At 54.3% G+C, this 11,010-nt stretch overlaps 1 protein-coding gene across 8 annotated transcripts in view; it reads left to right on the forward strand.

Moving 5' to 3' along the window:
• Positions 1 to 169: 169 nt before the first annotated feature.
• The window catches only part of CUL7 (cullin 7), a 15,142-nt gene continuing 4,301 nt past the window's right edge, over positions 170 to 11,010 (forward strand). For 3 of the 8 annotated variants that reach the window (XM_008566800.1, XM_008566801.1, XM_008566807.1), the window contains exons 1-18: positions 170 to 252; positions 1,093 to 1,776; positions 2,166 to 2,317; positions 2,452 to 2,943; positions 3,476 to 3,614; positions 3,713 to 3,909; positions 4,214 to 4,457; positions 5,386 to 5,626; positions 5,713 to 5,818; positions 6,836 to 7,406; positions 7,503 to 7,674; positions 7,853 to 7,958; positions 8,480 to 8,575; positions 8,760 to 8,935; positions 9,223 to 9,356; positions 9,685 to 9,867; positions 10,097 to 10,203; positions 10,295 to 10,477. In XM_008566800.1, the coding sequence (XP_008565022.1) occupies positions 1,101 to 1,776; positions 2,166 to 2,317; positions 2,452 to 2,943; positions 3,476 to 3,614; positions 3,713 to 3,909; positions 4,214 to 4,457; positions 5,386 to 5,626; positions 5,713 to 5,818; positions 6,836 to 7,406; positions 7,503 to 7,674; positions 7,853 to 7,958; positions 8,480 to 8,575; positions 8,760 to 8,935; positions 9,223 to 9,356; positions 9,685 to 9,867; positions 10,097 to 10,203; positions 10,295 to 10,477 (3,975 nt within the window). In that variant the 5' untranslated portion in view covers positions 170 to 252; positions 1,093 to 1,100. Of the gene's footprint in view, positions 253 to 1,092; positions 1,777 to 1,802; positions 2,318 to 2,451; positions 2,944 to 3,475; positions 3,615 to 3,712; positions 3,910 to 4,213; positions 4,458 to 5,385; positions 5,627 to 5,712; positions 5,819 to 6,835; positions 7,407 to 7,502; positions 7,675 to 7,852; positions 7,959 to 8,479; positions 8,576 to 8,759; positions 8,936 to 9,222; positions 9,357 to 9,684; positions 9,868 to 10,096; positions 10,204 to 10,294; positions 10,478 to 11,010 lie in introns of those variants that run through there. The other 5 variants (XM_008566802.1, XM_008566803.1, XM_008566805.1 and 2 more) reach the window with 4 other exon arrangements.

Genomic DNA, 11,010 nt, shown 5'->3' on the forward strand with positions numbered 1-11,010 from the left:
CGGCACCGCTGGCCGGGACCAAGCCCCGCCTTGCCCCGGCGGCCGCCAAGCTGCGCAAGCCGGCGATGACAGCGGGTACCCGCGCCACGCCCCCTGTCTGCGGCGGCACGCCCACTCCCGCCTCTCCGCTTCGACCCCCTGGGGGGCCCAGGCGGGGCCCAAATCTTCGCCAGCGTCGCCGCCATCGTCTGTGCCGCGTCCCTAGCTCTGCAAAGGACAGGCCTCGCTCCAAGATCCCGGTGGATTTCTGAGGTGGCCAGAGCCCCGCCGCGGCCCCCTGCCCCTACCCTGGGTTTTCGTCCGCCCAGTCGCCCACCGAGCCTCGTGCTCACTCGACCTCGCGTCCTCCTGTACCACCGTACCTCGGGATTTTCGTTTTTCGGGCCTAGCCTCCCCTTTCCCACCCTACCTCGCGTCCTCTCTTTCTCCGGTCTCTGACCCCCGTCGACCAAGCCTCGCGCCCCTCACCCACCAGGTCTCCTGTGCACTCTGTCCCGAGCCGCTCGGGTTCCCACCATCCTTGCTACTCCAGTTGCTCCAGCCATAGGCGTCTCCAGCCCACCAGTCCCTCTTCCAAGCCCGTCGCGCCTTGCCCTCCCACTCCGCCACCAGTTCTCGAGGTCTCTTGCCTCTACGACTCACTCCGTGCTTCACCCCTTTCCACACACACTCGGGATCTCCCTCCCCAACCCTCCCAAACGTAGTCCTCTGGGCTTCACACACCCTCTTCCCAGGGCCGCTCCCTGTCCCAGGGCTTTGGAATTCACTTGTAACTCCAAGGCCGCCCTGCCCCCACTGTCCCCACCCCCGCTTTTCTGAACTAACCCGCTCCAGGCTGCAGGGCCTTGGAGACATTCCTTTTAGCCCTCAAATGTGTCCTCGCAGAACAAACCTCAGTGTTCTTCTGCTCAGGCCTGGCCTCACCCAACCAACATACAGCAGACAACTTCTGACCCTGTTTTATTCTCCCGGTCTCCGCAGCGGCCCGACAGCTGTTGCTACATTTGCTTCCCCAACACCTGGATGTCCTTGACTTTCCGACCTCCCCTCTTACCCTTAGCTTGCCTGTTCTCTTTTGCTTGTGTGTCCCAGGTGCCAGGATGGTGGGGGAACTCCGCTACAGGGAATTCAGGGTGCCTCTGGGGCCTGGCTTGCATGCCTATCCTGATGAGCTGATCCGCCAGCGAGTGGGTCACGATGGACATCCTGAGTACCAGATCCGCTGGCTCATCCTCCGGCGTGGGGATGATGGGGAAGGGGACTCGAGTCAAGCAGACTGCAAGGCTGAGCACATCCTGCTATGGATGTCCAATGATGAGATCTATGCCAACTGTCACAAGATGCTGGGCGAGAACGGCCAGGTTATCGGTCCCTCCCAGAAGTCTGCAGGGGAGGTTGGGGCCCTGGACAAATCTGTGCTGGGGGAGATGGAAACCGATGTGAAGTCCCTTATTCAGAGGGCCCTTCGGCAGCTGGAGGAGTGTGTGGGTGCCATTCCTCCTGCTCCTCTGCTTCACACTGTCCATGTGCTCAGCGCCTATGCCAGCATCGAGCCCCTCACTGGGGTGTTCAAGGACCCAAGGGTCCTGGACTTGCTCATGCACATGTTAAGTAGTCCTGATTATCAGATTCGCTGGAGCGCAGGCCGGATGATACAAGCCCTGTCCTCCCATGATGCTGGTGAGGAGCAGTGTGGGGAGGAAGGGAAAGCAGGAGAGGGGCTGGGTCGGCTCAGGGACTCACAGGACACTGTGCCAGAAGCCTCTGACCTCATCAGTACGTAAATGATTCTGTTGCTCTTCTCTTGGAGTTGGAAGAAAAGGAGGTGGGGGAGGAGGGGCATCTCTGCAGAAAGAGGAAAGACTGAATCCTTAAGAACCTAATATTAATTAATTGGCTTTCTATGAAAAGGAATAGTTTAGAGTTTACACTGTTGCAGATTGTGTGCGTGTGTGTGTGTGTGTGTGTGTGTGTGTGTGTGTGTGTGTATACATGTGCACATACGAATAGGATGGTAAATTTTGGCTTTTGAAGCAAGTCAGCAAAGTATGTCATTCCCACTGTGTGATGGCAAAAGGATTGGATTGAAAAAGTAGAGGGTCTAGGAGAGATACCTTGGAAGGATGAGGTTAGGGAGCAGTTACTGATTGGGATGTGGGTTACAGGGACCCGGACTCAGATCCTTCTGTCACTGAGCCAGCAAGAGGCCATTGAGAAACACCTGGATTTTGACAGCCGCTGTGCTCTGCTAGCACTGTTTGCACAGGCCACACTCTCTGAACATCCCATGTCTTTTGAGGGCATTCAGCTGCCACAGGTATACTGTGGGGTGGGGGGAGCTGTGAACAAGATTTAAGGACCAGGCCTTTGCACCTGTCTGCAGAGGACAGTGTGGAGAGAGGGGCTAAAACTGGCAAAGGGTGGATGTAGGCCAAAGGTTGTATTCCACAGGTCCCAGGAAGGCTGCTTTTCTCCCTGGTAAAGCACTATTTGCATGTCACCTCCCTGCTGGATCAGCTGAACGACAGTGCTGTGGGACCAGGTGCCCAGAACAACTCTGCTCCCGAGGAGCTGAGTGGTGAGAGGGGTAGGCTGGAGTTGGAGTTCAGTATGGCCTTGGGCACCCTCATCTCTGAGCTGGTGCAGGCCATGCGCTGGGACCAGGCTTCAAGACCAGGGAGCTCGGTCCGGTGCCCCTGTTCCATCTTCCAGCCAGCAGATGCAGACCCAGGGCTCCAATCTGCCCAGGCGCGGCCCTCCCTGAGGAGGTCAAGGCAGTTTCGCCCTCGCTCTGAGTTCGCAAGTGGCAATACCTATGCCTTGTATGTTCGGGACACGCTGCAGCCAGGGATGCGAGTGCGGATGCTGGATAATTACGAGGAGATCAGTGCTGGGGACAAGGGTGAGTTCCAGCAGAGCAACAATGGCGTGCCCCCTGTGCAGGTGAGTGGGACACGGTGGTGGGACACTGTTGGAGATCTATTTGGGGTGGGTCATAGCTGGGGCTTCCATATAGTGAGCTCTGGCAGGCCACCCAAGGAGGAAACCCTCAGTAAGACTGGGATAGTAAAAGGGGGTCAGCAATTGAAAGCGGGGCCATTTGGAGAATATCTGGGTTTAGGAGGCAGTGAGGTCAAGAAGACTAACACCCAAGGAAGAAACTGATATAGCAAGACCCCCAAAAGTCAGGGTCAGGGAGATGTGGTGGTTGAGGCCGAGAAGAAGTATAGGGGCAGAAGCCATCAAGGATAGGATGAGAAGAGAGGCAAAACGCATCCCTATATCCCAATAAGGTGAAGATGTTCTCTGTGTGTGTGTATACGTTCTCCATATGCCAGTGTTTTGCTATTTGGAGGTTTTTCCAAACCTGGCCAAGTGGTCATCCTGAGGACTATTGTTCCATATCATTGGGCCACAGCTAGTCCTTAGTGAGCCCTCTCTCCACCTTCCCTCTCCTTTTTCCCCTATCCTCCAGGTGTTGTGGGAATCAACAGGCCGCACCTATTGGGTACACTGGCACATGCTGGAGATCTTGGGCTTTGAGGAAGACGTTGAGGACATGATTGAGGCTGATGAGTACCAGAGGGCTGTGGTCAGTGGAGCCCTGGGTGGAGGTGAGCTCAGAGAGGAAGCAGGGGTCAGCTCTGAGCAGAGGAGCAGTGGTCTGGCTGGGTGGGCAGATATCCCTTTGCTCCATGGCCCATTTCCACAGCCCTGCCCTCCTGGCGCTGGAAGCCCATGACAGAGCTTTATGCCATGCCTTACGTGCCACCTGAGGATGAGGACACTGAAGAGAGTGAACACCTGACCCAGGCTGAGTGGTGGGAGCTCCTCTTCTTCATCAAGAAGCTGGATGGACATGACTATCAAGAGGTTCTACAGATCCTCCAGGAGAACCTGGATGGGGAGGTAGAGCAGCCTGGAGACACCTGGAGGTTGGAGGGCTTCCCTGCAAGGGCTGGACTGTCATAGAGCATTTGGAAGGCTCAGGATGGGAAGCAGAGGTCAGAGAGTGTAAAGGGCCGCAGGGAGGGGTCTGGAATGTTTGGAGGTGGGAGGTGTTGGTGAGCTGTTTGGGAGGAGCCAGAGGGCAGTTATGAGAGGTTCAGGGTAGAGGATGTGTGTGCAGAGAGATTCCCACCCCTACCAAATGTCCTCTGGAGCCTCTCTGCCTGCAGGGCCACCTGCAGTGAGAGCTTCTCCCCGGTGGCAGATTCTGGATGATGAGATCCTGGCTGAGCTGGCTGTGCCTATGGAGTTGGCCCAGGACCTGCTGCTGGCTCTGCCACAGAGACTCAATGACAGTGCTCTCAGGGACCTGCTCAACTGCCGTGTCTACAGGAAATATGGGCCCGGGGCCCTGACAGGGCAGCCACCCTACCAATCCCTTCTAGAAGCCTACCAAGATGCCCTCCTACTGGAAGCCCAGGAATCAGATAATGAAACCAGAGTGGAATGTGAGTGCCAGACAGACATAGCAGCTGAGCAGACTTGCCTTTAGGAGGGTGTTAGCACAGGAGAGATGTCTGTGCTGATTTTTGAGCCATCCTGTCTGGAAGAGGTAGTACCTTAGGAAGAATCTGAAACTTAGAGACAAGCAAGAAATGGAGAAGCTGACATTGTACTCCCATCAAAAAATGAAGGAGGGTGTAAAGTTTGAAAATTGCAAGAGATTTTTGAAGTCTTAAAAGAGCCCCCACATTTAACTTTTACTATTGGAGGCAAAAACAAGTTATTACATGCTTTTATTTTCATATTTATTTTTGCTGGCCAGTACAGGGATTGAACCCTGGACCTTGGTGTTATCAGCACCATGCTCTTTTTTTTTTTTTTTTTTTTTTTTTTAAATCCGGCAACGGATCACAACCCTCAGTGTTGCGCCCGTACCGGACCGGGACCGGCACCGAAGTTATTACATGCTTTTATTTTCATATTTATTTTTGCTGGCCAGTACAGGGATTGAACCCTGGACCTTGGTGTTATCAGCACCATGCTCTTTTTTTTTTTTTTTTTTCTTTTTTTAAACGGCTGGCTGGTACAGAGATCTAGACCTGCTACCTTGGTGTTATAAGGCTGTGCTCTAACCAACTGAACCAGCCAGCCTGCATGCCTTGAAATACAGAGAAATGCTCTGCTATTTGCAGACACAAAGCTACTTTGCTATTTTAAGAATATAAAATATAAAATTTGTCACGAAGCTGTCTTATAAGTATATTAAGAGATAGTATGCGACCCCCAAACTTAACTTTTAGGAGGACAAAAAAAATCAAAGCATTTTTAGGAAAAATTAGAAAAAAAAATTGAGAGTCATGAATCTGTCTATCCTTTTCTGAGCCTTCACATCACTAACAATGACCAACTCTTGTGATTCCCCTCTTCCTGTAGCAAAAGAACTCCCATCTCAGAGCCCCAACACTCCCCTACAGTGTCTGGTGGAGGGTTATGGTCCGGCTGGGAAAATCCTCCTGGATCTGGAGCAAGCCCTCAGCTTGGAGGGGAACCGGGAGAACGAGGTCAAGCCAGTCCTGCTGCGGCTGCAGCGGCAGCCCCAGACCTTCCTTACACTGATGTGGAGCCTGGATACTCCAGCAGCAACCCACAGGGCCCTGCACCTGACCGTTTTGAGGTGGGGGGAGTGGAGGGAAAGGTGAGGGGTCAGAAGGGGTCTCTGAGTCTGGCTACACATCTCTGTCCTCCCATTCCCTCCCCCAGAATCCTGATGCAGCTGGTGGACTTCCCTGAGGCACTGCTGCTCCCCTGGCATGAGGCCATGGATGCTTGCATGGCCTGCCTGCGGTCCCCAAACACCAACCGAGAGGTACCCCTGCCCTGCTCTTGGGAGATGCTGGGAGGGAAAGGACATAAGGCAGCCACTGGCAAGGCAGCCCCCCTGGGCAAGGCTCTGGAGGGCACGACAAAGCCTTTGTGCTCTTGGTTTGAGTTTCGCTTTTAAAATTGAATTTTATTTCTTTAAATAGGTAGTACATTCACATGGTTCACAAATCAAAACGATATAAGGTACACATTGAGAATTCTCGCTGTCATCCAAATCCCTGTTCTCCCAGTACCCCCACACACCCTTTATTGTTAACCACTTGTATTAATTGATGTGTCCCTCCTGTATTTCCTTACGCCAATATAAACAAACCCAAATGTATGGTCTTACCATCTTTCTTACACAAAAGGATATATATATTACATTAAGAGCTTCAGCGACACCTTTTTATTGGTGGGCCTGTGGGAGAAAGGGGTGAAGGAGGTAGAGGGGACCATCACATACCAGAGTCCCCTGCAAGAAATATAGAAAGGTCCCGGGCACAGAAGGCTTTGGAAGGGGTCAGAGAAGTAGGGTCGTGGTGGCAGTGAGTGTCCGCAGTCCACATCTTTAGCTGTTCCCCAGGTGTTAGTTTCTGAGGTGGACTCACTGAGTGTCCACACACAAATCCAGGCCCGCTTGGTCCCCTTCCAGCTATCCTGGTGCCTGTGCTTGGGGCCTGAACATCTCAAAAGGCAGCCCTACAACTGGTTCTTGGGACAGCTGGGCCTGAATGAAAGAACCCAGGGATGCTCTCTGCACCTGTTGCCAACATAAGCAGTTGTCTAGAACCCCGGGGTGGCAGGTGTCTCTTGGCTTTTTCCATATTGGTTTGTCTTTGGTTCTCTAACTCCACCTGACTTTCATGTCTCCCTCATCCCTGTCTTACTTTCCCACTATGTCTTGTTCACTGCAGCATCCCCAGTACCCAGCACACCATGGGTATATACTACTGCAAATGCCCTTGTGGCATGTGCCCTGTCTCCTTTATTCACCTCCCCATTCATGTCCTCATCCCAGGTGCTCCAGGAACTGATCTTCTTCCTGCATCGTCTGACCTCTGCAAGCAGGGACTATGCTGTGGTACTCAATCAGCTGGGAGCCCGAGATGCTATCTCCAAGGCCCTGGAGAAGCACCTGGGAAAGCTGGAGCTGGCTCAGGAGCTGCGAGACATGGTGTTCAAGTGTGAGAAGCACGCTCACCTCTACCGGAAACTCACTACCAACATCCTGGGAGGCTGCATCCAGGTCAGGAGGAAGGGCAGAGGGAAGCTTGTGGGTTCTGAGCTGCATATGAATATGAAGCCTGAGCAGTGGCAGGGAAGGGGACACGTTCCTGAATCAGAACAGCAGGTGACTAGTGAACCTGGGGGCATTTGTTCCCTGCCCTGCTCTGCCAGTGTTGTGGAGAAAGTCCCACCTGCTTTTTTCCCCATACATTTTTCCGTGTGTCTCTCCACGTTCCTCCCTCTCCCCTTCCCTCTGATATTCCGCCTGCAGATGGTGCTAGGCCAGATTGAAGACCACAGACGAACCCACCGGCCCATCAATATCCCTTTCTTTGATGTTTTCCTCAGATATCTATGCCAGGGTTCGTGCCTGTCCCCCATTATTCCACATCCCCACACCTGTGTCCCCTCCACTCCCTACCAGGCTGTGACCTCCACCCCTTCCCACTTGTCCCTAGGCTCCAGTGTAGAAGTGAAGGAGGACAAGTGCTGGGAGAAGGTGGAGGTGTCCTCCAACCCACACCGGGCCAGCAAGCTGACAGACCGCAACCCCAAGACCTACTGGGAGTCCAATGGCAGCGCTGGATCCCACTACATCACCTTGCACATGCACCAGGGCATCCTGGTCAGGTAACATGCTCCCGTGCATATGCTTAGCCACATACCCATGCTTTCTCGTGACTTCACCATATTTGTCTTGGGGGAAACAGCCCCCACCCCCAAGCACTTGGCCAAAGAGTCCCCTGGGCTCTATCTGAAGGGATATGACAGGTTCTCGTTCCAACTGGTTCCTCCTCCCTATACCCAGGCAGCTGATTCTGCTGGTGGCCAGCGAGGACTCGAGCTACATGCCAGCCCGGGTGGTGGTGTATGGGGGTGACAGCACCAGCTCTCTTAACACGGAACTCAACTCGGTAGGGGCCCCTGTGCCATAGGCCCACCCCTCATAGAATCCGCCCTCCTGCCCAGACTCTAAACTCCTAAACTCCTAGGGCCAACCCATGGCTCACTCGGGAGAGTGTGGTGCTGATAACACCAAGGCCACGGGTTCGGATCACGTACAGGGATCGCCGGTTAGCTCACTTGGGAGAGTGTGGTGCTGACAACACCAAGTCAAGGGTTAAGATCTCCTTACCGGTCATCTTTAAAAAAAAAAAAAAATGAATAAATGAATAAATAAATAAATAAATAAATAGACTCCTAAACTCTTCCTTGTCTTAAGCCCCACAGAAAGTAGAGTCCTTTATCCTTGTGCCTACATGAAGGCATCAGGCCCTTAGCAGAGGGAGTGGCATTAGGACCCCTTTGTCAGGACCCCACATATCCCGGGCCTGGGGAAGCGAGGGACACAGTGAGGAGACTGGAGCTGACTAGGGTGCTCTCAGCACTCTCATCCACAGGTGTGGAGGTGACAGCCCTCTCTGCCCCCCGCCAGGTGAATGTGATGCCCTGTGCTAGCCGGGTGATCCTCCTGGAGAACCTGAACCACTTCTGGCCCATCATCCAGATCCGCATAAAGCGCTGCCAGCAGGTAGTACAGGGAGTGTGGGGTGTGGCCCTGGATAGGGGGCTCTGAGCCTTGGAACTATTGCAGATCTTGAGCCAGAACTCTAGCGTGGGTCTTGGGCAGCTCCAAGCGTGAGGCTTGAGGGCGTAGCTGATCCCAACCCATCCTGAGGGTGTGAGGCAAGCAAAAAGGCCTGTGTGCATTGCAGGGCGGCATCGACACACGCATTCGGGGGTTAGAAGTCCTGGGCCCCAAGCTTATGTTCTGGCCAGTGTTCCGGGAGCAGTTGTGTCGCCACACTCGCCTCTTCTACATGGTTCGGGCACAGGCCTGGAGTCAGGACATCGTGGAGGACCGCAGGAGCCTCTTGCACCTGAGTTCTAGGTATGTGGGAGCGTGTGTGTGTACCTGTGTCTGTGTGAAAGGTAAGGTTGTTGCAAATGGCTGGTGGGTGGCATCTCCGGAGGCAGAAGATGGAGGTTTAATCTGCTTGGGAAGGGTGCCAGTGTTCTGAGGTGTGGGGAGGGGAAGAAAGGATAAAGACAAGGGATTTCTGTGGTGGGAATGGGCTATTCCAGTTGGTGGAGGGTAGTTCTGAAGTGCTGAGTGGAGCTTCAGTCTGGGTGCTGGGAGTTGGTCCCTGACACCTTCCTCCCCGATCTCATCCCCAGACTCAATGAGGCTCTGCGCCAGGAGCAGAATTTTGCTGATCACTTCCTCCCTGATGATGAGGCTGCCCAAGCACTGGGCAAGACCTGCTGGGAGGCCCTGGTCAGCCCCCTGGTGCAGAACATCACCTCACCCGGTAACCACCCTGACACCTGGCCCCTTTCCCATTCCATTGTGAGGCCCCACTCAGCAGCTCCTTCTTGCTGTACCCTAGAACCGCCTGGGTTATGCTCTTTGCCTTTTTGGTACTTGCATTCATCACCTCTGTGCCCTCTGCTCACAGCCCAGGGGCTGCCCCCTTTCTCAAGTGCCAGCTGACACCGTGAGGTCAGGAGGGGACTTGCTACCCCTCCCCATATGATTCAGTCCAGTTGTGCTTTCTCTACACTCCCATCCAGCCCGGCCTCTCCCACTTCCCTGGCTGAGGACATGCCAGGCCATGGCTTGTTTTCCTTGATCTCCAGATGAGGATGGCATCAGCCCCCTCGGCTGGCTGCTGGACCAGTACCTGGAGTGTCGGGAGGCTGCCCACAACCCTCAGAGCCGCTCAGCAGCCTTTTCCTCGCGGGTGCGCCGCCTCACCCACCTGCTGGTGCACGTTGAGCCCTGTGGGGCATCCCCTCTGGTGGTGGCCACTCCTCGGCCCAGTGAGTGCCAGGGTCCAGGTGGGGAGCTCTAGTGAGGAACGGTTTCCTGGGGCCCACCACTCCCTCCACACCACAGGATTCCATCTATCTTCCCCTTTCCCCTCCCTGTGTGCTCAGCCTGCTCATCTTATAGCATGTCAGGAATGGCCTCAGGGCTCAGCCTTGGCTAGGGACCTGGGAGCCAGGGGGCTGCCCCTCCTTGCCCCTGCCACTTCCTCTGTCGCCACAGAGGGCAGGAACAGAAGCCACGACTGGAGCTCCTTGGCTACCCGGGGCCTTCCCAGCAGCATCATGAGGAACCTGACCCGCTGTTGGCGGGTCGTGGTGGAGGAGCAGGTGGGCAGGAGCAGGTGTCAGGGAGAGAGGGGCACTGTAATGGTGGCACACTGGGTTGCCTCTTCATGCCTCTCCTGCCCCTTCCTTCCAGGTGAACAATTTTCTGACCTCATACTGGCGGGATGATGACTTTGTGCCACGCTATTGTGAGCACTTTCACAATCTGCAGAAGTCGAGCTCTGAGCTGTTTGGGCCTCGGGCAGCCTTCTTGCTGGCACTGCAGAATGGCTGTGCCGGTGCTTTGCTGAAGCTCCCTTTTCTCCAAGCTGCCCACGTAAGCCTCCCACCCGGCCTCTCCACAAGCTCTCCCTTCCCTACCTCCTCACAGTGCCCCACCGTTCTGTTCCCATTCTTTGATGAACACATGTTTGTATATAACCATGTTATCAACAATTTGAAAAATGGAAAAAAAAGATTATGACCTACAGTATGCCATCCATTAGTATATCTTGATATACTTTTATTAGTATGCATAATTTACTAAAGAGTTTACTCACAAGTAGTTAGAATGCTGTATCCTGTTTTCTTTTTCTTTTTTTTAAAAGATGACCGGTAGGGCCGGCCCGGTGGCGCACTGGAGAGTGCGCCGCTTGGGAGCGCGGTGGCGCTCCTGCCGAGGGTTCAGATCCCATGTGGAGACCAGTTCCCGCTCACTGGCTGAGCGCGGTGCAGACGCAACACCGAGGGTTGCGATCCCGTTACCGGTCAGTAAAAAAGACAAAAAGGAAAAAAAAAAAAAAAGATGACTGGTAAGGGGATCTTAACCCTTGACTTGGTGTTGTCAGCACCACGCTCTCTCAAGCGAGC

This window comes from Galeopterus variegatus, unplaced genomic scaffold, assembly GCF_000696425.1.
Source record: "Galeopterus variegatus unplaced genomic scaffold, G_variegatus-3.0.2 Scaffold269, whole genome shotgun sequence".
NCBI lineage: Eukaryota > Metazoa > Chordata > Mammalia > Dermoptera > Cynocephalidae > Galeopterus > Galeopterus variegatus.